At 44.0% G+C, this 26847-nt stretch overlaps 2 protein-coding genes across 9 annotated transcripts in view; both read left to right on the forward strand.

Moving 5' to 3' along the window:
• SLC25A30 (solute carrier family 25 member 30) overlaps window positions 1–17873 on the forward strand; it is a 61360-nt gene extending 43487 nt beyond the window's left edge. For 7 of the 8 annotated variants that reach the window (XM_088793030.1, XM_088793032.1, XM_088793031.1 and 4 more), the window contains 9 exons: window positions 925–1047; window positions 2776–2923; window positions 5861–5955; window positions 6856–6941; window positions 8637–8732; window positions 9662–9786; window positions 11603–11741; window positions 14331–14411; window positions 15338–17873. In XM_088793030.1, the coding sequence (XP_088649156.1) occupies window positions 978–1047; window positions 2776–2923; window positions 5861–5955; window positions 6856–6941; window positions 8637–8732; window positions 9662–9786; window positions 11603–11741; window positions 14331–14411; window positions 15338–15379 (882 nt within the window). In that variant the 5' untranslated portion in view covers window positions 925–977 and the 3' untranslated portion in view covers window positions 15380–17873. Of the gene's footprint in view, window positions 1–921; window positions 1048–2775; window positions 2924–5860; window positions 5956–6855; window positions 6942–8636; window positions 8733–9661; window positions 9787–11602; window positions 11742–14330; window positions 14412–15337 lie in introns of all 8 variants that reach the window. The other variant, XM_088793033.1, reaches the window with a different exon arrangement.
• A 7385-nt stretch (window positions 17874–25258) lies between these two features.
• The window catches only part of COG3 (component of oligomeric golgi complex 3), a 53791-nt gene continuing 52202 nt past the window's right edge, over window positions 25259–26847 (forward strand). Inside the window, exon 1 of the mRNA XM_019756980.3 lies at window positions 25259–25581. Coding sequence (XP_019612539.2) covers window positions 25411–25581 — 171 coding nt within the window. The 5' untranslated portion in view covers window positions 25259–25410. The remainder of the gene's footprint in view (window positions 25582–26847) is intronic.

A 26847-nucleotide genomic window follows, 5' to 3' on the forward strand; every position in this document is an offset into this window, starting at 1 on the left:
CACCAAAGTGTGTTAACTTGTATGTGTTTCCTGTTAATGGACACGAGGCCAGACGTACCAACTGACGTGAAGCAGCAGTTCATACAATGACTGTAGGGACCTGCTGTGGCAGGCACGCGAAGCCGTGTCCCAGTGCACCGGTCCTAGTACGGGACAGGAGGGGGCAAGGCAACACTTGTTGAGTGTCGTTTTTGTGCTAGTTTAAAAATGTATGTATTTAATCCCCACAATAGGTCCGAAAGCTAGGCAGTTTATTTGGGTTGGTGACTAAAGTATGGGTTCTCCCTCTAACTGGTTTTGTTGGCTGCGTTGCTGCTGCTGCTGATGGTGGTGGTGATGATGATGGAGAAAAACACCTGGAGGTTAATGGAACTTCCCTTGAAAGGAAGTGCGGTGGCCCTGACCCCGGAGGTCGCCTCTTTCCTTCACACTGAGCTGCCTCCCAGCTGTTAGCATTCGCTGGGTAAGAGAAGAGAGCTGACATCTATAGCGTGTGAACTACAAGTGCGTCGGGGTAATTTTAAGGCACGTTGTTCCCCCTGGAACAATGGGCTGCAGCATGTTTTGCTCCAGGTACCTGATGGATCCTAGTGCCTCCCGGGAGGCGCTCACTTCAGACAGTGACGGACAAAGGACAAATAGCAACCGAAGAACAGATTTGCGATGAGAAGGACGACGTAGGGCGTAGGCTCCATCGTGCTCCCTGGGCACGTACAGCGGAAGGCCTGCGTGGGAGGCAGGCGCCGAGACAGTGAGAATAGCGGTGCCGAGGGGCTCAGGAGACGGCTGCTGTGCTCTGTGAAGGCAGGGCTGCTCTCCCAGGCTCCTGGCAGTGGCAGCGTCTCATAGCGCTCTCCAAATGAGACAGAAGGAACTGCCTATGTGAGAAGTTCCAACTTTGAAACGTCTTACTTTTGTGTCCAGGAAAAAGCATGTTGGAGGCTGTGTTTTTGTGAATCAGAGGAGAAGGGACAGCGATGACAATGTCAGCCCTCAACTGGAAGCCCTTTGTGTACGGGGGACTGGCCTCCATCACGGCGGAGTGTGGTAAGCAGCCCCGAGCCCGGAGCGGAGTCAGGTCCATTTTCCTGCTGCGTGTGACGATTAAAACCCAAGGTCATGGCTGGGTGTTTGATGGGAATGGAGTCCAAGCACAGAATGTGCCATTAGGAAGCTAATCTCACAATTCACAATTTCCTTCTTCTTTTGATATGCTTTTAAGACAAAATAGTCATTTTGGCAACTTGCAGTTTTAGGGTTCAAAGTTTACTGGGGACAAAGGTGAATCTGTTGACCAGACATAAGTTTATGAATCAGTTCTGGTTGCATCAGTCCCAGTTTTCCTGGTCCTTTTCTCCACTTTGCCCCCCACCTTTAGCACATGTGGCTGTAAAGAAGCTGGAGGAGGGCCAGCCCGGTGGCTCAGGCGGTTAGAGCTCCGTGCTCCTAACTCCGAAGGCTGCCGGTTCGATTCCCACATGGGCCAGTGGGCTCTCAACCACAAGGTTGCCAGTTCAATTCCTCGACTCCCGCAAGGGATGGTGGGCAGCGCCCCCTGCAACTAAAATTGAACATGGCACCTTGAGCTGAGCTGCCGCTGAGCTCCCGGATGGCTTAGTTGGTTGGAGGGCATCCTCTCAACCACAAGGTTGCCGGTTCGACTCCCTCAAGGGATGGTAGGCTGTGCCCCCTGCAACTAGCAACGGCAACTGGACCTGGAGCTGAGCTGTGCCCTCCACAACTAAGACTGAAAGGACAACAACTTGAAGCTGAACAGCACCCTCCACAACTAAGATTGAAAGGACAACAACTTGACTTGGAGAAAAGTCCTGGAAGTGCACACTGTTCCCCAATAAAGTCCTGTTCCCCTTCCCCAATTAAAAAAACACACAAAACAAAACAAAACAAAAAAGCTGGAGGAGCTCCAAGGTCTTCCCTGCCCAGATCCCATTGGCTGGCGTGCAGTCACTTCCTGCCTATGCACGTGACCCGGTCTCCTGGGTGACTTCCTCATCAGCTGAGGTCCCCATCAGATCCTGTTTATTCTTTTGTTTACTCCCTGGAATCATTCATTCAAGAAGCACTATTTGAGCAGCTGCCGAGTGCCAGGTGCTGGGCCTGGCACTTAATTTGCTGCCAGGGCTCAGTCACTGCTGTCCTGGGATGGAGGCTGCCCATGGGGCCCAGGGCCCAGGGCTTGAGGCGCGTTCACCCCTCCCACCCCCCGCCATGTTCCCTGTGCCCGTGGGTCCTCCCGCTGACACGACATTTACTGAGTGTGAGCTTTGTAGATTTGAGTGGACTGTTAGGCTCTGTATTAAACATTTCACCTGCGTTAGCAGATTTACTTTTAGACTGTAGAACACAAAGTGAGAAACTCCTTAGAAAATGAACTTACCTCTCTTCATGCATATTGAACCCAGTTTTAGCCTTCACATATGTAAAAAACAACATATTTTAAAATGTATTTTTCTTAGTTGCCTAATTCATTTCATGTATTTACTTTCTATAGCAATGCAGTTTCCTTATGTAGAATAACATAAACATAAATAAAAATACAAAGAGAGGAAAATGTATTCATGCCTTTTAAAAAAGATCTTTTGGTTCCCAATTTTTCTAAATAGAAAAAAGATTGAGACGTATCTGCCATTTCTTAATTGTTTCCTAGTTTACATTGTAGTCTCAATGTTTCTTCAGTAATCTGTCCCTACGTGGCCTTTATTTAGTGGAATTCCTTTTTATTAAGCGAGATATTTCTTTCTTTAAAATGCCCAGGTACATTTCCGATTGATTTAACCAAGACCCGGCTGCAGATTCAGGGCCAGAAGAGCGACGCGCACTTTAAGGAGATCCGCTACCGAGGCATGTTGCACGCGCTGGTGAGGATCGGCCGGGAAGAGGGCCTGAAGGCCTTGTATTCGGGGTGAGTGACCTGTATTTCTCTTTCGCTGCTGACCTTTCAGAATGGACTTCAGGTTAAGACTTCATCGAGAAAAAGTGAAAGTTTGAGGCGCATTTGAAAAGAACAAGTAATATGTCAACTTTATTTTCTATATGTGCATTTTATGTAGCAAACGTGGTGGTGAAACTTTTTATTATAATCAAATACAAATAATAATACAAAATTACACTCGGCTTAAACTGTAATTTGGTTTTCATCTCTGAAAATAGCCCTTCCCCTGGCTATTCTGATTACCAAGGTTTTTGCCATAATGAAAATCATGGAGTATCTCTCCATGGGGAAGAATTGCAGTGAGCCAGTTTTTGTTAGTCCGACATTGAATGAACAGTGTGCTGTCGGCTCTGGAAGGCTCGTGACGCACACAGGGTCCTGCCTATGTCCCCAGAGTCCCTGCCGGACACAGTTCAGCAGGCTGCTTTGATTGAAGAGACATTAATGAAGGGGCGACTTAAAGGTTAAGGGAACAAATGAGGTACCTAGAAACTCGCAAATGAGAAATCGTTGCCAGCCAAAGGACAGGAAGAGTTTAGCAGAGCAACTGGAGCCAGGAGGGAGCAGACAGTAGTTGTCTAGGGAGCCTTTGGTGGTGCCCGGGGAGCAGAAGAAATACCTGCTTTTTTCCCCTGCACCCTCCCCGCTCCCATCTCTACCCTCCCCTTCCTTCCTCCCTTCTCCTTCCCCCTCCCTTCTTCCCTCCTTCCCCTTCCCTCCTCCTTTCTTCCCTCTCTCCCTCCCCCCTCTCTCTGTCCCTCCCTCCCCTCTCCCTCCTTCCCTCTCACCTTCCCATCCTCTACTGGCTGAATCCGCCTGAAAGTCAGCAGCAGGGGAGACTGGGTGCCTTGGTCGTTAGCAGCGGCCTCTCGGCGCAGCAGAGCAGAAGGGTGAGGATGGCTTTGGGGGTCACATGGGGGACAGCAGCAGCATATTGTCCCGAGGGAACTGTTGATAACTGAGGGCCGCAGATGAGTACACAGGGGATGGCAGTGCAGCCTGGTAGGTGCTAGAGTCTGGAAGAGGCATCAGCCCCAGACTGGGGAGGGGGCAGAGGCGGGCTTTCAGGAAGGCCGCTGGATCCCGGAGTCGGCTCTGACCTTGAAGGATCAAGAGGAGTTAGCCCGGTGGTTAGAGAGGAACTATGCTCATACAGACCCAGTATGTGCAAGAGAGCATGGCACATTCTAGAAAGAGCGAGTGATTCAGCATGGATACAGCACGGAGCTGGAGAAGAGCGGAAGAGGGAGCGGTCGTGGTCGTGGGGTTAGGACAGGACAGCCTGAGGCCGTGAGCACCTTGGTTCTGTCCCGTCCACCACAGGCCCCCCCTGGAGCCTCAGCCCTTCCACCCACCAGTCCCCGAAGGAGTTTGTTTTTCATGAGCTAATACTTTAAACATGAGGAATTGCGCATAAAGGCCTGGGCTTCCATATTCTCCAGAGAAACCAACACTGGGCCCACATGCATTCACGTACTCGTGTGAGCACAGCGACTGGAGCTAAGGAAGCTTTCTCTGACTCACCGCAACCCCTGCCTGTCGCAGAGCGTGATGTGCTGTTGGATCAGGCCGCTTCACTCACGGGCTCCTCTGCCCTGCGGCAGACAGAGCCCTGGAAGGGCTTTGAGTAGCAGGACTGACGTGTGTGGTTTAGGTTCCACTGTAAAAAGACACCTGCCTGCCACGGGGAGAAAGGATTGGAGGCTGGTCACCCTGGAATGAGGCCCTCGCGGAGCAGGCAGAGTCCCCAGGACCTGATGTGAGGGTTGCCTTGGCAATGGAGAGGAAAGACTGTGTAGAAAGCTCCTTAGGGCATAGGGTCGACACATTATTTGACCTAATGTAGGACGGGGGTGGTGGGGGAGGAAGAAACATGCCTGAAGTCTCGATTTCTGGTTTTGGCCAGTTTGTAGATGGAGGTTCCACTCCCTGGTGGGGGACACAAGGGAGAGGGGATTGTTAGGCCAGGGAAGGTAACTAGTTGAGACTCTTTCCGTGGTCACTTGGTCTGGAAGTAGGTGCAGGACATGTGAACTGAGAACTCTCGGAAGCAGTTGCACATGGACCTTTGCATTGGTGTTGGAAACGTGAATTTAGGAGTCGTCAGTCTTTAGACGGTAGTTGAAGCCATGGGAGGAGAGGAGCTCACCCGGCAGCGTGGAGCAAGGAGAGAAGGAGTGTAGGACAGCCTGGGAAGCCAGCCCCTGAGGACAGGCAGGAGGCTGCGGCCGCGGGAGGAGACAGCTGCAAGTAGGACAAAGCGTGGGCAGTAGCAGACACTGCAAGGTGTTATGTAAGATGCTCATTGAAAAGCATCATCTAATTTAGCAACAAAGATGTCAGTTGGCCACCTGTTTTGCTAGAGGAGGAGGAGGGAAGCCAGACTGTAACTCGAGAAGGAAGTGCGGAGTGCGGAAAGAGAGCTGGGTGTATAAATGTCACAGGTGGTTCTGGGTCAGGCAGAGTGATGGCAGGGAGAGGAAATAACTAGAACAGGGCCTCCGAGGAGGCAGGAGGGGGCACCAGAGCAGCAGTGCCACAATGGTAGATGCTTTCAGAGGCCCCGTTTCACCAGGGCTTCGTATTTAGACAGGAAAGCCCTGTTGTTTTAACATGAACGGGCAAATAGAACCACAAGTTCACTTACATTTGCGTTGAGAATAAATATGAGGGGCTGAGCTTTCACTTACTGAACTGATAATTTGCTCAAGTATTTATATCTTTTTTGGATTGTACCTATATTTAAAAAAAACAATTTTTTGGTTGTTGGATATTCCGTTTTAAGAAATCTGCTTAGTGCAGTTTGATGGTGGAAGGCTCATGTGTGATTGTATTTCTGTATGTGGCTCTTCAGAGGATTCTCAGTGACTTTGAGCACTTTTGTGTCCCTGTCCATTGGTTCTACAGCATTGCCCCTGCGATGTTACGCCAGGCTTCCTATGGCACCATCAAGATAGGCACTTACCAGAGCCTGAAGCGATTGTTTGTGGAGCGCCCGGAAGGTGAGTGGGGAATCCTGTCCCACTTGCAGACAGGAGGCGGGTTGTTTGTCTTTTTATTCAAGTGGTTTTGTATCAGATTTTCTGCAGCTTATTTGTGACTCCACTGCTGCTGAGGGGAACTCTGGGTATAAAGTATAAATCAATTGTGCTTAAAACAAGTGAGTTATCAGTTGAATTCTGGGGAGTAACAGTTAAAAGGAGCAACCATTTTAATGAGTTACCCTCATCTTTAAAATGCCTAGAGTAGAGGACATGTTGTTACAGTTCTAGCCAATTTAAAATTTTCTAAGATCATAGGACTTGTCACCTGTATTTCAGGAAAGCAGTGAACACATTTCTTAGCATTAAGAACTGAGTTCTGATACTCTGCTGCTGGTTGACTGTGTGACCTTCCTTTAATCCATAGAACTTTGTCTTTTTTTTCTTGTAACTTTGTCTTTTTTTACAACGGGACGTGCACCAGCCAACTGCTATGTGAGAGTGGAAAACAGGAGCTAAGATGATTTGAAAGTGCTTCATTATACTTCAAATTAAATATATGCGACTTAAAGTGCTTTGAAACTTTCTCTCCACATTAGCTCATAGGAGTATATCTTTTTTATTCTCCTACGAGACAGCTCTCCTCTTAACTACTGCAGTGCTTTGCATTTACACACAGAAGTGGTAGATGGCTACTCACTTTGCGTGATGGTTCACATTCCTTTCTAGACTGCAAGACATTTTGCTAAGCAGAATCCCTTTAGCCAGCAAAAGTCCTCATCCTTTAAAATTACTTGGTTCATTTCTTCATTCTCTTAAGAGGAACAGTGGTCTATATAAGTGAGTTTCACCTGTGTTTGAGTTACTCACGTGAAGAGCTCTGTATATCTGAAAAGTCAAATCATACGTCTTTGTTTGCAGATGAAACCCTTCTGATCAATGTGGTCTGTGGAATTCTCTCTGGAGTCATATCCTCAGCCATTGCCAATCCCACTGATGTTTTGAAAGTAAGCAGTGCCATCTGTACCTTCTCAGCACACTCCACACTTTCTTATTGAGAACAATGTTCAGCTAATGAAAATCTGCGAGTGTAACATACACAACCCAACCGGAATCCCATCGGATATAGATGGGATTAAAAGGGAATCCCATTGGGGATTCATTACATCTGTATGTGTGAATCTGTCTATAACTTCAGTGCCGTGAAGGCTCTAACTTGTAAATATCCTCCAGGTGGATTTCCCACTGATAGATGAGCTCAAAAGTAGATCTGGTTTTAGATATGAGGTTTTGGGTGATTAGGCAGAAAAAAACAATTTAGGCTTGGAGGCATGTGAATTTTAATTTTTGTTGAAAATCTCCCTTGTTTTATTGGTTCATTAAAAATATATGGGTTTCAAGTTTTACAGAGGTCTGCTCATTAATGACCATTTCTGAATGCACTATGTTACCTGTTAATTTGATTTCAGGAAATACTAATGGAAATATTTACTTATCACAATTAGACATAACATATGAGATGACCTTGTTGACAATACCAGGGATATAATCTTTTTAAATTCTTTTTGGAATAAGGCAGGGAATAAACTAACTAAAGAAAATAAAAATTAGGCATGAACTGTTTTTGAATCCTTTCACATATTCCTCTTTCTTCCTCCCTCTCCTTTCTCCCCTCTTACTTAACCAGAATTCACTATGTTTCTTTCCTCCTTGCACTAGTTGGTGCATAGAATCCCAACATGAGTAAGACAAGAACCCTGCCCTCAGAGAGCCTTCAAGCTAGCAGATTCTGACAAGCACCAGAATTTTATGCCCCAGCATGCTGAGTACACTACATTTCTGCACGGTGAAGGTACAACATGAGTGAAAGTGCCTTGGCCATAATTTTACCCCATGTTGGAATAAGATTGCCAGAGAAAAATATCCATACTATTAATCTCTTAAACGAGTATTAAGACTATAGAAAGGCAGCTCCTGTGTTTGGGCTCATTTTGCCCTGCTAGCATGGCAGTAACAAGTTAATGTATTTGCTCCTTAAAGCAAAATAAGGTACCGATTTTTTTAGTGAGAAATTCTTTCCATTCTTAAAAATGCAGAGAGCTACAGCAAACATTTTTATGTTGGAATCTTGGTCATGTGCATTCCATGGCCGTTGTAAAGTCCATTTGTAAGTTCAAATGTAACAGACTGTGACGGGTGTCATGTGGCCGTCCCGTGGCCGGCTCACCTGCATACCTTCTGGTTTAGCTGGTTGGAAATAACAGTGGCTTGGAGTAGCTAATTCAAGAAATGCTTGTCCGTGCTTAGTGCTGCCAAGTACACTGGATACTCTTATACAAGATGTTAAATCTTTAGAATTACCATCAGTTTCTCTCTTTCCTACCTACTAACCTATCGGGAAGTAGGCCAGTTTCTTTCCTTTGCCCAAGGCTATTTAAAAAAATTTTCCTTTTGACACATACTATGTACAGGACTTTCTAGACTCCACCAGATGCTTTTTGTTACAACCAAAGTGACTAAGAACCAGTCCTTATACATTTTCAGCCTACTGATATTTCAAACCAGCATTATGGTGATATTTGTATTACAGTTTTTTTCTTTTAATGGTTATTAAACAGCAGATTGAATGGTTTGCAGACATCTGCACTGGGGGAGACATGTGCTGCTCTGCTTCTCATGTTCATCTTTAAAATAACCTGCAGATTCGGATGCAAGCCCAGAGCAGCACCGTTCAAGGGGGAATGATCGGCAACTTCATCAACATTTACCAGCAGGAGGGAACCAGAGGACTGTGGAAGGTGAGCTCCCAAAATGCCTCCAGCTGACCTGCTGCTTCTTCCCTTTCTTCCTTCTTTGAATTTATTTTTCCTAGTTCCGTCATTTTATTTAGTCCCAAAGGAGTAAGTGAAGAAGAGCGACATGTGCCCTTGAAGGAATCTTCTTCCTTAACTTCCTTACCTGTAAAGTGGGGAGCTAAGGAATATGTCATGATTTGAAAGCACCTTTTGAATAATTCATATGTAAGAAACTCTGTGAAGGTTGAGCACTTTTTTGTTCGTTGATTGCTTTTTTTTTTTTTAATGGAGAAGGGGTTTCTAGGTCACAGTTCCATTGGATTTTATTTTATTTTAATTTTTTTATTGGGGAATATTGGGGAACAGTGTGTTTTTCCAGGACCCATCAGGTCTATCTCAAGTTATCGTCTTCAATCTAGTTGTGGAGGGCGCAGCTCACTGGCCCATGTGGGAATCGTACCAACGACCTTGGTGTTATGAGCACTGTGCTCTAACTGCTGAGCCAACCGGCCACCCCGTTGGATTTTTTGATCTATGTGGATTCATGGTTTTTAAGTGAAGACTGTTAAGACTGTTATTAGGCCAGCACTGGCATGGAGTGCTATTTTTTGTTCTTCAAATGACTCATCAGTTCATAGAATAGACCCTGAAGGTCATCCAGTCAATCCTCTCTGTCGTACAAGGAAACTGGAAGCTCTGAGAAGTGACTTACCCAGGCCAGGGTCTGGCCAGGGTCATACAGTTAGTGACAGAATCAGAACTCAAGTTTGGAGCTTCTGACTTCTCACACTGGTCTTCTCTGTCACTCTATGTTTCTGCTACCAGCAGGAAAACAAAAATTGGCCATAGTTTGTGGAGTAGAACCTTTGCAAGTCTGCAGGGCTTGTTCTGTGGAGAGCTGTCTGACTCTTCATTCTGACTGTTTTCCCCAGGGCGTGTCCCTCACTGCCCAGAGGGCTGCTATCGTCGTAGGTGTGGAGCTGCCGGTCTACGACCTCACGAAGAAGCACCTGATTCTCTCAGGCCTGATGGGGGACACTGTGTATACCCACTTCCTGTATGTTTCTGGATTTTTAAATTAATATTTTACTTATTTTTTTATTTTTATTGGGGAATACTGGGGAACGTGTGTTTCTCCAGGGCCCACCAGCTCCAAGTCGTTGTCCTTCAATCTAGTGGAGGGCGCAGCTCAGCTCCAAGTCTAGTCGCTGTTTTCAGTCTTTAGTTGCAGGGGGTGCAGCCCACCATCCCGTGTGGGAATTGATCTGGCAACCTTGTTGTTGAGAGCTCACACTCTAACCAACTGAGCCATCCGGACCCCCTCCGGAAGCTCTCGGCAGCTCGTTGTCTTCAATCTAGTTGTGGAGGGCGCAGCTCCCTGGCCCATGTGGGAATCGAACCGGCAACCCTGTTGTTTTCAGAGCTTGTGCTCTCACCAGCTGAGCCATTTGGCCACCCTAAATTAATATTTCAGGTATGCATGAGTTTAGGGTGGAAATTTGCTCCAAATCTATAGCAATTTTAAAGAAAGCTTATTATAAAAATACATTCTCATATTTGAAAATTGACAATACAGATGTGAACCAGGAGAAAGTGAAAGTCCTCGTCCTTACATAGGTAGCTGTGGTTAACAGTTTCATAAGTACCTTCCAGGTGTTTTCTATGCAGATGCAAATATGTCTGCAAAAGTATATTACATGTACTTTATTACACAAGTAAGATCATGCTTTGCATTCCCTTGCTTTTAATTTTAATTTTAATTTTTTTCAGCTTTATTGGGTATAATTGACAAGTAAAATTGAAACATTTAAAGTATACAACATGATGATTTAATATACATACACACTGAAAGGACCCTCCCATACAATGAATTCACACATCCATCTCCTTACCTATTTACCCTTTTTCTCATGTTTCTGAAAACATTTAGGTTCTATGTTCCTAGCAGATTTCACACATAAAATGCAGTGTCATCAACTATTGTCGCGTGTTATACATTAGAACCTCAGGTCTTGTCCATCTTATAACTGAGATTTTGTACATTTTACCAATCTCTCCTGATTTCACCCACCACCTACCCCCTGGCAACCACTTTTCTACTCTGTTTCTATGAGTTTGGCTAGGGGTTTTTTTTTTTTTTTTTTTTAGAGTCCCTTATAAGTCATACCATGCAGTATTTGTCTTTCTTACTTGCTTTTCAAAACTTTAATAATATATATACAGACTTTATTTATTTTTGATAGCTGCAGGTTAGTGTGGATGTATCATACTTGAATCCATTGCGGGGCGATTTTGCCCCTGGGGACATTGGACAGTTTCTGAAGACTGTTGCTATTGTTCTGAGCAGGTAGAGGCCAGGCAGCTGCTGGGCATCTTAGGACAGGACACGACTGCACAGCGAAGACTTGTCTGGCCGATGTCAGTGGTGCTGAAGCTGAGCAATGCTGCTCTGAGTTCACTGATACCAACTGTGGCCAATCTTGTGAGACTGAAGGTTTCGTAGAACATGAGACCCTGGTGGGCATTTACATGGAGGAAATCTTTCTCTAATCTCGAAGGAAAATGTGGTTATGACATTTTCCAAATTCCTCTGATGTCTGCTTATAGGTGAATAGACCATCCTGGGAGGACGTTCCTTCATGTTTCTATGAGGCTTTGGCATTCCAGAGCCTCTAAGCTCCTCTAAGCTGAGGCTGGAATTTCTAAGTCAGTGTCCTGAGTGCTGGTGTTTGGGAAGGTGGTGCAGCTGGTAGATGTGGATCATGTTTGATCCAGTTCGTCTGTTGCGCATTCCTCGCACATAGTGTGGGCGGAGGCTGGTCCTGCTTTTGACGGTTGTGCTGAACGGTTGTCCGTTGGTATCGTCTTCACAGCTCGAGCTTCGCCTGCGGTCTGGCGGGCGCCCTGGCCTCCAACCCTGTGGATGTTGTGAGAACACGTGCGATGAACCAGAGAGCCCTTCGCAACAGCAGGTGCTCTGGCTACACAGGTACCCTGGATTGCCTGCTACAGGTGAGAAAGAATGTCCATCTCTACAGGGCTGTGACTTCCTTCCCAGCTCATTAGCTTCCCTGGTACCCTCTTAGGAATTTCTTATGATTTAAAAACATAGGGTTCAGAGCAAAGCAGACTTGTGGATCTGTCACTTGTAATTGTGTGACTTTGGCCAAGGTACAGACGCTATACTTCAGTTTCCTCATAAGTGAAATGGGACAGTAACAGCACCTATACTATTGGGTTATTGTAAAAATAATTGAGATAATGCCTACAAAACAGCATAGTGCCAGGAATAATGTGGTAAGCCTTGTTAGTATAATTAATAAGAAGGGACATTATTGTCAAATAAACACATTTATTTCATCTTTAGCATTCTAGTAGATAACTTCAATCCATGAAACTGCCCCCCATACACATGCACGTGCGCGCACACACACACACACACACACACACACACACACACGGTACCAAAAAATTGTATACAGGTGGACACTTTGGTCACCGTTGCTCAAGGGGTAGTTCACCATAATCAGAAGCGTCTGGACGCTGACAGGAACCACTTTGAGCACCTCTTGTCATTGCAGAAGTCAAACGTGACTTGTATTCATCTTTTGTTGTTGGTGCATATTGAGTATTACAATTTTGATACAGTTTTCATCTCTTAAAATGTGTATACATTTTTTTGGCACCCTCTGTATGTATATATTATGTATTATTTGCTTCTTTATTTAACCTAAGAAGTAACTAAATTTTGAGGGCTATTATAACTAAGATGAGTGAGTGATGCTCTAAAGCCCTGAGATGGTACAGTTTTTGCCACATTGAGGCTAAGTTTTATAAAGACAAAATCTAGATGAATATTTAGAAATGAAAGCTCATTTCATTTACAGCTTTGCTCTGCTGTGAAAGGTGAGAAAATGGTCATATTTTCTGTGATCAGAGAACTGTGTCTCCTTGCAAAAGATACCTCCTTCCTGTTGAGTCAAACTGGAATGAGTATCCTTCATTCAGATATCGCTCAAAGGAACACATCAATTGTACTGTAATTCTCAGTTTGTTTATTTTTATTTTTTTCAGCAAAGAATGAACACATTTTTTTTTTTTTTCCAATTACAGTTGACATTCAATATTATTTTACATTAGTTTCAGGTGTACAGCATAGTGGTCAGACATTGATATAACTTATGAAGTGGTCCGCCTGATAAGTCTTGTTCCCCCCTGGCACTGTACAGTTATTACAACAGTCCTGACTATATCCCCTTTGCTGTACTTTACATCCCCGTGACTGTTTTTTAACTCCCAGTTTGTGCTGTGATTCTGAGTTTAAATAGACCTACTGTTCACGAGTGGACAAGAGTTTGCGACTGTCTCTTCGAGCAGATTGCCCACCACCAAAGATGAGGGGCCACTTTTGTGGTTCCCATTTTCCAGGGTGATGCTGGTGCATCCTAGACTTCAAGTGTTGCTTTAATGAAGCAAAGATACTCATTTTTATCCATCCAACAACATGAAGTAGTGGTGCTGTGAATTCTATCTTTCCCCGCCCCCCTTGTTCTGCCTCCCCCCGACTCCGGTTCAAGCCGTTGCTCAGTCTAGTTGTGTAGGACACAGCTCCCTGGCCCATAGTGCTATTATGAGTCTTGCGCTCCCCCCTGCTGAGGCAGTCGGTCGCTACTCATAGGTCGGCCGCTCACAGCAGCTTACCGCAGCTTATGCCAACCTCTGGCTGCTCATGGCAGCCCAGCTCCAGGGAGAGTTGTTCACAATCTTAGCTGTAGAGGGCGCAGCTCACTGGCCCATGTGGGAATCGAACCGGCGACCTCCACCTTAGGAGCACAGCACCCCAACCACCTGAGCAACCAGGACGGCCTCTGAATTCTATCTTTACCAACATTGCTTTACTTCTTTATTTCTGAGCCATTTGTGGGCCCACGTGGCAAGCAGGCAAAAGACTGGCTGGAATGAAATATCATTGCTTATCCATTCTGCTGCTGTTTGTCTGCTTTGGGGGTGGGGTGGTTTGGCCTGGAGCCTAAGTCTTCACCTATGCAGAAGCTTTTAAAGACCCAGCAGAGGCAGAGGGCAGTGATTTCTCAGCTATTGTGTCTCCCCGAAAATAAGACCTGGCTGGACCATCAGCTCTAATGCATCTTTTGGATCAAAAATTAATATGAGACCCGGTCTTATTTTACTATAATGTAAGACCGGGTATAATATAATATAATAAATATAATATAATATAATATTAGTATAGTATAATATAATGTAAACCGGCTATAATATAATATGATTATAATATAATATACCAGGTCTTATATAATACGATATAAGACCGGGTCTTTTATAATATAATATAATGTAATATAATATAATATAATATAATACTGGGTCTTATATAATATAAGACCGGGTCCTATATTAATTTTTGCTCCAAAAGACGCATTAGAGCTGATGGTCCAGGTAGGTCTTATTTTCGGGGAAACACGGTAGTCCTTCCAAATAAATTTATTTTTAAAAAAACTTGAGTTTAGTCTGGACACCATTATTAATGCATTTGACATATTTGGAATGTTGGAAGTTAACTTTTTTCCCCCCTTAAAACAGACATGGAAGAATGAAGGTTTTTTTGCCCTGTATAAAGGGTTTTGGCCAAATTGGTTGAGACTGGGTCCTTGGAATATCATTGTATCCTTTTCTGTTGCAGTAGATCTGAAAAAATATATAGCTAAAAGAATATTGTTTGTATAAACTATCATGTTATTAATTATAATTTAGAAGTAGGATTTTATTCTTTCAAGTTCCTCTGATCCACGAAATAACTATTCAGTTTCTTTTTCAGGAGGTTTAAAGTCTGTGCTAGGCATTGTGAGTCTTGGTTTAAAGATGCTGTAATTGAAAGGTAATGATATCAATACACATTTTTATTTAGACTCTGTTATAAAAACTGAGAGTATTTATGATTTCAGAGAACGGCAGGATTGATTTTATATCCCCAACCACCCTGGGGAAGGATGTGGTTTGGCAGCAGTGTGCTGGAATGTTTATTTTAGAGAGTGCCTAAGGATAAAGAGTGATTAATTCTACAATTAGTCGGCCAGTCAGTACTATTTCCTGATTGCCAAAGTGGGAGGTAGGAAAGGATTGGCGGTTTATTAGACAGGAAAGGAAAGGGCAGAAGTACGAGGTAGGGAACGCTGGGTTCACTATCCTGTTCCTCTATCTGCGCCTCCCTCCCGTGGGAGCCTGCAGAGCAGAAACCCTCGAGGAGACCTTCCCAGGGGCTCACTGTTTCTCTGTCACACAGAAGTACTGTTCTGCAGTCTTCCCACCGCAGTAAAATCACAAAAGCCAAGCGGTGAGGGTGTAGTCTGAGAGCTGATGCTAGGACATTTACACCTCTCCGCTGTGATCTGTCCGTTCCAAGCTGACCTTGGAAGGGTAGTGGGTAGACCTTTCAGGATGGTTAGGATGCAGCCCCTCTTATTTCATCACATCCATGGCGTGTGGTCTGTCCAAATGTATTTGTTAGTCAATGTGCTACTTGTGGGTCTGTTTTTATGTGTTGGGGTTAAGATGGCATTTTCTTTGTCAGCCTTAACCAATAACTATAGTTCTTTGTGACATATGAGCAGTTGAAGAAATTGGATTTATGACAAGTCAAGGCTGCTTGAGACTCCTCTGAAAATGTTAACTTCCAAACCAGTAAAGCTTCCTGTGATTCACACCGCTTCTCACCGCTTGGCTCGTCACACATTCTGAGGTCTGAGCAACAGATGAAGACCAGGTGAGTTCAGACCGCTGTGTGTGGGCGCGGAACATGCGTCGAATGTTTAATGGCATCAACTGTAGCATCCAAACGCTAGTCCTTACCATCAAAGTGCCCTTCGACATCAAAGATGACCTGACACGCGTGTTTCTGGCTGAAGAAAACTCGCAAGAAGATCAGGAACTATGTACTGTTTTCTTCAGGGGAGCAGAGCACGTGACGCATCGCTGCTCCCCGGAACCGTGGACTAGAGCCTCCCAGAGGGTGTCACGTTCCTGAGTTTCCGGAGGGGCTTTGGCTTCTTGTCAGCTGAAGCGGTTTCACACGTGGAGACCTGGACTTTGCAACTCCAGGTACACACAGTGCAGGAAATAGGTCCCGGGAATATTGCACTGCTTTATAGTTTTCTGTTCTGGCAGGATCTCTCACTTATAATAAGTGATTCTAAGCCTTTGAAGGCTTGACCTTTGTGAGGACTTGTTACGAAGTATTAATGTCTGAATTCATGACGCACAAAGTATTAATGTCTGAACTCATGACACGTGATGTGTTGGCTGTGAGGGAGGCAAGCTCTTGTGGGTGGGAGGTTCTGTCTTTAGGTCATTCAGCTATTTGCTCTGTGATTTTTAGCAAAGTTTACTTCCCAGTCTGTCAGTGGAGACAATAACGTCTGTTGATGTTGAGGGTCAAATAAAGGAAACAGTTGCAAGTGCTCCACTCTTAGCATTAGTGTGTTTACATCCTACAGCTGTGATCCCACAGTAAACAGTCTGAGTATACGGAAGAGAGGCATTTGGTCATGGGCTGGTCATTGTAATTCGGAGGTTAGCCCTTTGTGAAAGACCCTGTGAAAGAAAGGTTTTATTACATTCATTAGCAAGACTTCCAGATTTTCCAGTTTTTACTTTAGTCTGGTCATGTTTGTTAAAATATTTCCTGTTTCAAACTTCCTAATTGGCTTGGATGGAAAATACTTGCTTGTAATTTTAGAAACTATTTCTTTAATATGGCACTTGTTTATCTAGTTTCTCATGAGAGGTATATCGTTCATCCTTCTCTTCCTCTAAAGACAAAAGAAATCGTTCCCCCTCTAGTTTCTTGTCTTCATCTTATTCTTCCCAAAATAAAAAGCGACTCTGAGCTCCGAGAACTTCCCACTTGTAGAAGACAGCCCCGGACACGGCATGCATGTCCTTGAGTGCCTTCCGTTGTACTCTGGGGGAGTATTGAATACATACTAACTGTGTGCTCTAGGGTGACCCTTCTGCAGGGGATGCCTGACAGATTCCCACGGTGGCCCCTGGGCGGCTTCCTCCCTGAAGCTGCAAGGAATGCAGGGTTTCCTTGGGGACTGGGCAGCTTTCCTCCCTGTCAGTCTCTTCTTTCATCTTGCCTTCCTTGTGAATGATGAATTTGACAAATCAAGCAGGATTTTGTTTCCAAAGTAAGAGCTATGACAACTGTCATTAAAAAGAGAAGGGAAGAAAGAAGGGTGGCGGGTGGCAAGTAGGTGTTAATTGCTTGCAGATTAAGATGAAGGTCTAGATCTCTGAGCTTGCTCTAGATGTGACCCTGGAGAGCTGAGCTCATCAGGGGTCATTCCTGCTACCAACCCGCATCTTTATAAACAGGAGACGGTTTACCAAATCCCATGGATGTGGTAAAGGCTTCCTATAGAAAGGCTCTCACTTTTGAGTTCGTTGAGTTGAAAGGATTCCTTTTAATGAATCACTCTTTATTTTTTAATGTAGAAAACATTTTATTTTTTAAGTGTACATATGCTTTCTAAGAGTAAATGTCATGCAATATTCATTATGTCGAATTATTAAAATCATGTACATGTTCATACCAGAATGAAAAGGAATTCAAATCTTACTGTAAAACTTAAGCGCGTTTTGAAGACAAAAATACAGTGTTTCTTCAATGTAGATTTATTAAACACTACATAGAACAGGCTCTTAGCTGTTGGCTTTTCTGCTTTTTGAAAGAGTTATGCAGTTGAAGCTTCTGACCAAGAAAGAACTTAAGGATTTGGGAGACTTGGTCCCCTTTTTTTCGAGTATGTGGCTGGAACTGCCCCCGCCCCTTGGATATTGCTCAAATGTGCCCAAAGGATTTTTAGCTTTTATAACCAAAATGAAAAAAGTGGATTGTTTTTGTTGGCTTGTGGATTTGTGTAATCATTGATGCTAAATGTTGTTGATGCGATAGAAAAAAATGTGGCTTTTTTTGTTCTTGCCCTGAAATAGTATATATTATGTAAAGATTATAAAGTTTCATACGCCTTTATATTTCAGGCTCTTTATTTCAACATTGTTGGAGTAGGAGGCATCAACCTTGTGTCATTATTTAATAAACTGGAGTAATATATAATTATAAAAGTGACTGTGGTTATTTCAGATAAAGAGAAACATTTAACCAAAGACAAGCTCCAAGGAGTCCAGAGGCTGGAATAGAAATAGCATTGGTGAAAGAGGCTGCAGACATTCCCTCCACCCAGAGCTGCTGGGGTCATGCCAACGATTGCCTGGGCACCTGTGTGACCTCCCATTATCTGAAATATTCTGCAGCTCAGCAGAGACCAGTGAATATGCTTCGTGGGCTGGGTTGACAAGCCACCCTGGAGCCTGAGGACACCATGTGATGACAGCAGTCGCCTGAACTTGCACGTTCCCTCAATCCTTCCAGCATTTGATGGCTCAAGGCAGGAGCTGGGGTCCCTGGCTAACTGTGGACCAGGCAGAAACACCTCTGGTTGGTGTAAAATAACCAGTAGATGAAATGCAAATGTGGTTTATTAATTACTGTGCTTACTGATTTTTATTTTTATCTATTTATTTATTTATTTTTAAGGAGGGAGCAGCTCCCAGTGGCCCATGTGGGGATTGAACCGGTGACCTTGGTGATATAAGCACCACGCTCTAACCAACTGAGCTAACCAGCCCACCCCCACCCCCAATTACTTTGCTTATAAGCATTTTCTAGATGCCTGTCTTAACATTGGAATTAAGCATAGTAGTTTATTGAAAAAAATAGAGTTGGAGGAAAAGAGAGAGACTTTTTGTTTCAGTCTCCTGCCTAAGAGGAAATGACACATCCCTAAGTGACTGACTTGTGGTCAGTGAGAACAGCTGGCTGAGTCTCAAACGCCTGTGAGTAGTCGAGCTTCCACTTGGATCATGGCACCTGTTAGGCACATTTGGCTTTAAATCGGGCTATTTATTGTTAAAGTGGCAGCTGGGAAAATCTGACGGTACATTTTTGGTGGATTATAAATAAATCCACTCGGAAGCAAAGCATGGGAATACAAAAATACAAGAGCAGCGTATAAATCTGTTTCTTGAAAGCTCGATGGAAATAGTGGAACCAAAAGCACCAAGAGCAAAAAACGGGAAACAACCTCTACCTATCCGTCTCCTGCGTAACTCAGCTCTGGCCCATCCATACAGTGGCTACTGTGTGGCACCTGAGAAGAACGAGAGGTCTGCTGCTGACCTGGAAGGGTGTCGTGATGTGTTTTTGAGCAGGAGTTGAGATGCAGACTCATGTATACCATGAACTCATTTCTTCAGGAAAAAAGCAGAAACTTACGTGAGGGGTGTGTCTAAGGGTTCTCTAGAGAAACAGAACCAGTAGGAGTGTGTGTGTGTGTGTGTGTGTGTGTGTGTGTGTACATGATTTATTTTAAGGAAGAGACTCGTGATGGTGGGGAACAGGTAAATATAAGGTCTGTAGGGCAGTAGGTCAGGTCAGTAGGCTGGAAACGCAGGCAAGATTTCTGTGTTACAGTCTCGAGACAGAATTCCTTCTCCAGGAAACCCCAAGGCCTTTAACAACGCGGCCCACCCCTGTTGGGGAGTGTAGTCTTAAAGTCAGCTGATTGTACATGTTCATAGATACCCTCACAGTGCCATCTAGAAGAGTTGGCCATACAGCAGGCACCGTAGCTTGGCCACGTTGACATAAAATTTAACCATCACTGGGTGGAAAGAATTATTACTATTTTGTTTATGCATAACTTTATATTGTTCTACAAGCCTGTATTTTATAATTGAAAACAAAATCTTGAATACAAAAGCACTAGCTTGGAATATAGACATCCATGTTATACATAAGTGGGGAAAATGGGAGTTATAGTAAATATAATATTTACATTTTAATGATATAATGTTTCTAAAAGTATACTAAGTGTCTATCAAACTGAAAATTGAGCTGAGAGAATAAATAGGAAGCTTGCTGTTTCAGTTTTTAACTATTTTCTTTTTATTCAATGAATATAATATTTTATAATTAAAAAATTTTGAACCTGTCTTTTTTTATTGGCAGTGGGGGAAACCTAGATAGAGTGTATTATGTAGACATGTACCTACCCTCTAAATTCCTGGAGTGTTTTACACAACTCTTTGTCTCCCTCTGACTTACCTACTTTCAAATCATACTGTTTCATTGCAACATATGATAGAGCTACATTGTCTCTCACAGGTTTTCCTTATTGTAATCTTTAAAGGTATTTCTGAAACACGTCACGGTACTTTATGGAAAGAGAAGCCGACTAAATATGAGCGATTCCCTATCTTCACTGAATGTATGTGTCACAGTTCTGATGATTCTAGACTGAAAAGGAATCCGCATGTTAGATCCAGGCTTACAAGTATCAAGAATTGCTTAAGGCCACTGACGAACTCCATCTTGAACTGCATCACTGCTCTAATTTGCTGTACTATTTGTGCTTTTTTTAACATAATACTTTGCGGATACCATAGTAGGTAATGCAATAAATGCTTGTTGCAATAAATGGAAGAAGCCTGCTAAGGTTGGCTCATTACTTCTGGGATTCTTGTGTGGTATTATCGTAAGGTCACCATGGAGTCCGAGAATTGGGACATGGAGCATTTCCTAGTGATTGCTTTATTCACCAGGTTTCTGCTGTGACACTCAAAGAAATCAAAACCTCTGTCAGCCTATGTTCAGTTCAGGCTGAGCTTCATTTTTTCCAATTGTGGTAAAGTATACATAAAATTAATCGATCATTTAAAACATATTTATGTGTACAGTTCTGCAGCCTTAAGTACATTCACGTTGTTGTACAACCATCACCACCATCCATCCCCAGAACACCTCATTTTGTAGACCTATCACCCTCTACCCAGTAAAGAGGAACTCCTCATTCTCTCCCCGAGCTCCTGGCAACCACCCTTACGCTTTGTGTTTTTATGATTTTAACTAATTTAGGTACCTCATCTAAGTGGAATCATTCAGTATTGGTCCTTTTGTGACTGGCTTATTTTACTTAGCATAATACCTTTAAGGTTCATGTTGCAGCATGTTACAGAATTTCTTGCCTTTCTAAGGCTGAGTGATACTCCATTGTGTGTATAGCCACATTTTGCTTATCCATTCATCCGTCGATGGATACTTGGGTTGCTTACATATTTCAGCTACTGTGAGTAATGAACGTGGGTGTACAAGTATCTGTTTGAGATCCTGCTTTTAATTCTTTTGGGTATATAAGGAGAACTGCTAGATCATATGGCAATTTTATTTTTAGGTTTTGAAGAACTGCATTCTGTTTCATAGCTACTGCACCATTTTCATTCCCACCAACAGTGTGTAAGAGTTCCGCTTTCTTTACAGCCTTGCCAACACTTGTTTTCTGTTTCTTGGATAGTAGCTAATGGGTATGACATGGTATCTCACGGTAATTTTGCTTTGCATTTCCCTAATTGATGACGAGCATGTTTGCATGTGCTTATTGGCCATTTGTGTATCTTCTTTGGAGAAATGTCTGTTCAAGTCCTTTGTCAATTTTTGAATTGGGTTGTTTGGATTTCTGTTGTTGAGTTTTCACAGTTCCCTATATATTCTGGATATTAATCCCTTAATGGATACATGATTTACAAACATTTTCTCCCATTCTGTGGGTTGCTCTTTTACTCTGTTGGTAGTATATTGATGCACAAAAATTTTAAATGTTATGATGAGCAATCTGTCTTTTTTTCCTTTGTTACCTGTGTCTTTGGTGTCATATCCAAGAAATCATTACCCAATTCAGTGTTGTGAAGCTTTTGTCCTATATTTTAGGAGTTTTATTGTTTTAGTCTTGGCACAAAGGTGCATGGCAGTGGTTCTTTATGGGGTACGGAGAAGGCTGTGGGTGGTCATCAGATTCGGGGCTTCTCAGTCTGGTGAACTTCCCTGTCTGGAGCCCCACCCCATTCGAGAACCAGGTTGAAAAAGACCCTGTTGCTGTTGAGACTGGATCAGATCCCTCTGGGGTGTGGCACAAAAACTGGTTGGAAAGCAGTTGAGGAGGTTGTCCTTGGAATGGACACTGTGCTCAGTGTATTTCTGGAAGATTCCCACAGGCAGAAGTACAGCTGCTACCAAGTCTTAGGGCCTTTGGGAGGTCAGCCTGGAGAATTCCAGAGGGATGCAAATCTAAACTACTTGGGTTAGTTTGTTAGGTATGTAGCAATAGATAACAGGAACAAAACAATTTCCCTATTGAAAAATATTTAGGTTGTGTCCATTTTTCTCCATTACAAATTATCCTGTACATGGATGCTTTTTGCATATTCAAGAATTTCTCTAGGATAGATTCTCAGAGATAGAACTGCTGGATTATAGGCCTGTTGTTTCTCTTTATTTCTCCAGCCTCTGTTTTGGTAAGTATTGGTAAGTTTCCCTCTAGAAAGAGCATATAGAGGTGGTCTTTTTTCTTCATCGTCCCAAATGTCTTTGACAACTCTCTTCGTCTTCCTGTGTTTCATTTACCTATGTCTAAATGAAAGAGAACAACCCCTATCTTGCCTTACAGGATTGCAATCTAGAGATCAAATGTGAAATCCAAATAACACCTTACAAACAAAATGTCATCTATTGTGATATGGAGATGTTGATCATTTATGGATGAGACAACTCTGACCTCATGTTTGTCCTTTTTCTAAGATCGCCCGTGCTATCCTGTCTTATCCTCTCTCTCTCTCTCTCTCTCTCTCTCTCTCTCTCTCTCTCTCTCTCTCTCTCTCTCTCTCTCTCTCTCTCTCTCTTTCTCACATGCACACACACGATATGGATATTTATTATGTTGGTGCAAAAGTAATTGCAGTTTTTGCAATTTTTAACCTTTTAAACTGCAATTACTTTTGCACCAACCTAATATGTGTATCTTATATGTACAGATATAAATAAGCATATATCTTGTATGTACAGATATATGCTATATCAGTTTGAATTATTTTATGGGAACAATTACCACAACTTGAATCAAATAAATATATTGTAAGAATTATAGTAGAAAATTAAAACTGTGTAGTGCTTCTGGGAATAAGCAAATCACCAGGTGGAAACAGGAAGAAATTTTGACTCGTAATACAGAGTATAAAAGTGGATCCATTACAGGAAATTTGTACTTCTTTGGGGAGGAACAGATAATATTTGTCCATACAGGAAAGAGCAGTAGAGTCTGAAGCAGAATTCAGTTATTGTAGACCACACTTTCTACCATATTGTGAGCAACCGCTGCATCGTTCAAATATAAATACTTCTCTGCTAGTGTCCTGCAAAATTAAAATACCCTGTAAAAACTGCTGTTACTCTTACTCTGTTTCACTGCTCTTGTCTCTCCCTCACCCCTTACAGAGCCAGCGGGTAACCAGGCACAGCTGTCCTCCTTTAGCTCCCTCAATTCTTCAGTTCCAGAATAATCCATGCATTATTGTGTTGCATATTTACCTTCCTCTTACCTCATTTGACCTCACAGCAGCTGATTAAACATTCAGTCTTGGCCCAAATCTTTTCCATGGGTACCATGACCTGCATTGCAACCCTTTAGCATCATAAATCACCAGTTGATAAAAATATTTTAAGGAATTAAACATAATGTTCAGAAGAAAGTGGAGTGATCATACCTTTAGGGAAATCTGCAATAGAAATGCATTTGGAAGAGAGAAGATTCTTATATTTGTGCCTTGAAGGAAGAATGTTTGGTGAAGAATTATCACCAAACTCAACAGGATTAACTTTATTTCTAATATTTTTGGAACTGGAGATCAGTCTAACCTGAAGAAGAGAAGGAATATTTTAGGTACTTAGATCCGCATATCTGTACACATCTACAAGATGACTTTCTTTAGAAAATACTGGTGGTTTGATGTGATAGAGAAACAAATCTCTGAAGCTGGGTTGAATAATTAAAGACCTTGCTCTGAAATGCAAAAGTCATTGTAAAAGGAGAAGAAAAAGAAGAGGGAAAAGGAGGAGATGGAAAAGAAAGAACGAAAAGAGATGGACAGGGGGAGGGGGAAATTATATATTAGTAACCCCAATCATCTGTAAATATTTTGGGAGTGTTTTTTTGGTCAACAGGATAATATACTGTATCATTCGTCTTAATTATATCACAACCATTTCCCCAAAGATAAATATTCCTACAGCATTCCTATCTCTTGACTTTGAGATAATTTTAGACTTCAGAAAAGTTGCAAAATTAGTGCCGAGTACGTCCATCATCCGGCTTTCCCTAATATTATCTGACATAACTATGAAGAACAAGCAAAACTGGGAAATTAACATAGGTATATACTGTAATCTAAACTACAGACCTTATTCAAGTATCTGTATTTTATGCGATAGTTGCCCCTTTTTCTATCCCAGGATCCAATCCAAGTTCTGACCTTGCATCTAGTTGTCATGTCTCTCTCATCTCCTCCAGTATGTAAACAGTTCCTCCGGCTTTCCTTGTCTTTTATGACCTTGACACTTTTGAAGAATGCTGTTGAGTTGTTTTGCAGGGACATCCCTCCATTTGAATTTGTCTCATGTTTTCTCATGGTTAGAATGAATGTAGTTTTGCATTTTTGGCAAGAATACCACAGAAGGATAATGTGTCCTCCGTCTACCAGGAGTTTCATGATGACGAGTTGGAGCGCTTGGCTACGGTGATGTCTGCCGGGTTTTTCACTGTAAGATTGCTGTTAATACACATCTTGGGGAGATCGTGGGATACAGTGGCAAATGCTGTTTCTCTTCACGCTTTCGCTAATTGTAGCACCCTTCCTTAGATCTTGCCTGCTACAATTATTACTGTTTCCCGCATTCTTTAAACATTTATTGATTGGAATTCTTCTGTAAGGTAGAGCTGTCCCTTCTCCCCCATTTATTAATTCATTTATTTATATCAGGATGGGCTCACGAGTATTTATAAGTTATGATGCAATACTGTCATTATTTGTTTTGTCACTCAAGTCTACAACATGATTTAAATGGCAGAATAAGTATTCCAATTACATGTTTGTGCCATGAATTATTGATCGAATTCTTCAGTGTTGGACGTTTAGGTTGTTTCCAGTTATTTGATAGTACTATTCGTGATGTCTGAAGCACATAAACTAGTTTTCTAACATTGGAGTTACTGGATGTTGGAAAAGTTTGTGCTCGTGGTTGTGACCGAGCTAGCAGAAACTGTCAACATATCAATAAGGAAATCACACAGTCCACACACTCCATCGAGACTACCCAGCTATGAGCAGAGGCAGTAGTAGATTCGGAGCTCACGAAGGCCCCTGCCGGCAGGGTCACTTAGCTCAATTGTCATGAACAACACGGAACAATAAAGTTATGGCTGTTGAGAAAGAGACTTCCGGTAGGGGCATTTCTATTTCCGCCAGGGTCTATATTCTTCGCCCTCAGTCTACATTGCAACCGGAAATATTTGTACCCCGTTTAAAGCCACGTCCGCCCTGACCTCAGTCCCGCCCACATACTCGCAGAAGCACTTCCGGGGCCGGGTGATTCCGGCCCGCCCCGCCCCGCTGCCGGTGCCTCGCTGGAAACTCGGGCTCTCCCGGAAGTGGCCCGGGCCTGTCTGTCGGGGTCGCCACCACCCCGCTGCTGCTGAGGGCCGCGGGGTCGGCGGCGATGGCGGAGGCGGCGCTGCTGCTGCCTGAGGCGGCGGCGGAGCGGGACGCTCGGGAGAAGCTGGCTCTCTGGGATCGGAGACCCGACACCACGGCGCCGCTGACCGACAGGCAGATGGACTCGGTGCTGGAGCTGAAGGCGGCGGCAGAGAACCTGCCGGTGCCGGCCGAGGTGAGGCGACGGGCGGGAACCGGCTGGGGCGGCGGGGAGGCGGGGCTGTTTTGCTCGGACGCGCGGGCGGACCTTGGCCTTGCGGACCCCGGTCCAGGGTCTCGCTTCACGCCTCCGTCGTCACCGCGGCGGCTCCGGTGGGCGAGGCCCCTCACCGCTCGGGGCTGTCAGGCCTCACACTGGCGGCGGCCGCCCGGGGACGGCTGCGAGGGCATCCGGTGGCTCGTGTGCACCCGACCCCCCTGCGGCGTGGGACGGTTGGCCGGGAGCCGTGTCCTCGGAGCCTGCGGGTGGCCCTGGTGTCGGTGTCCGCCGAGGCGCAGACCTGCTGCCCGCCGTCTCCCAGGAGGAGGGCGCTGAGCCCGGGTGCTCTTCGCTTCAGGACAGCCCCTCCGTCCCCGTGGTCGCTTAGCGCCTTCATGAGGAGCCGCGCGTCCTTTCCGCGGGGGCAGTTGGGGCGACCGAAGTTGGCCTTGAGCGACAGTGTCATTCCGCGCACACGGAGCCGTGAGCGCGATCAAGTGCAGGTTGTGGGAGAGTCCATGCATTTGGCCCATTGCAAAGCGATGAAAACGAAGTTTTGCGAAAGCTGGGCCAGTGCATCGTTGGGAAGGCTGGTCCTCGGTGTCAGCGTCAGCGTTTTAAGTCCTGATTACCATTGCGATTTTCCGCGTCTTACTGCTCGTGTGATTCAGTGCAATAGTTACCATAGCGAGAAACACGTTTTGGGAACTGTCAGGCGTTTGGCACCCTTCTGTGGTCGTGAGGGCCAGGTTTAGGGGGACTTTTATTAAGGGTGATGGTGACTGTTCATGTTGGAAGCACTCGTTTTACACGATTTGGAGTCGTGTCCAAAGGCAGATTAAGTGTAGAGACTTAAAGTTGTTTTCCCTCCTCAAACATTAGAGGTTAAGAACTTTGATTTGAAAGTTCTTTCGCTTTTTTACAGTTGGATGCTTTGCTTTAAAATGCGCATGTTCTTTCTTGGGTTTCTCGGTCCTTCCCTAGGATGCTGGGCTGGAAGTGGGTCTGACACAAATGAGGAAGTAGGTGGGCATGTCTTTGGCGTGGCTGTCAGTCTTTTATGCGCTGGGTAATAGCAGTTGTTTGCTCTATAAATATTCAGTCCCTTTGTAACTGATTTGGCCTGTTACTGAAGCAGGATGTTTGGACATCACAGCACCTGGGGAGAACATAGTCCACAAGAAATGCAGTCCAATTCGTTTTTATTGTCATGGGCCACAAACTATTGTTTCTTATTCTCAC

Source organism: Rhinolophus sinicus, chromosome 16 (assembly GCF_057876585.1).
Source record: "Rhinolophus sinicus isolate RSI-liver-muscle chromosome 16, RSI-T2T, whole genome shotgun sequence".
In the NCBI taxonomy this organism is placed as follows: domain Eukaryota; kingdom Metazoa; phylum Chordata; class Mammalia; order Chiroptera; family Rhinolophidae; genus Rhinolophus; species Rhinolophus sinicus.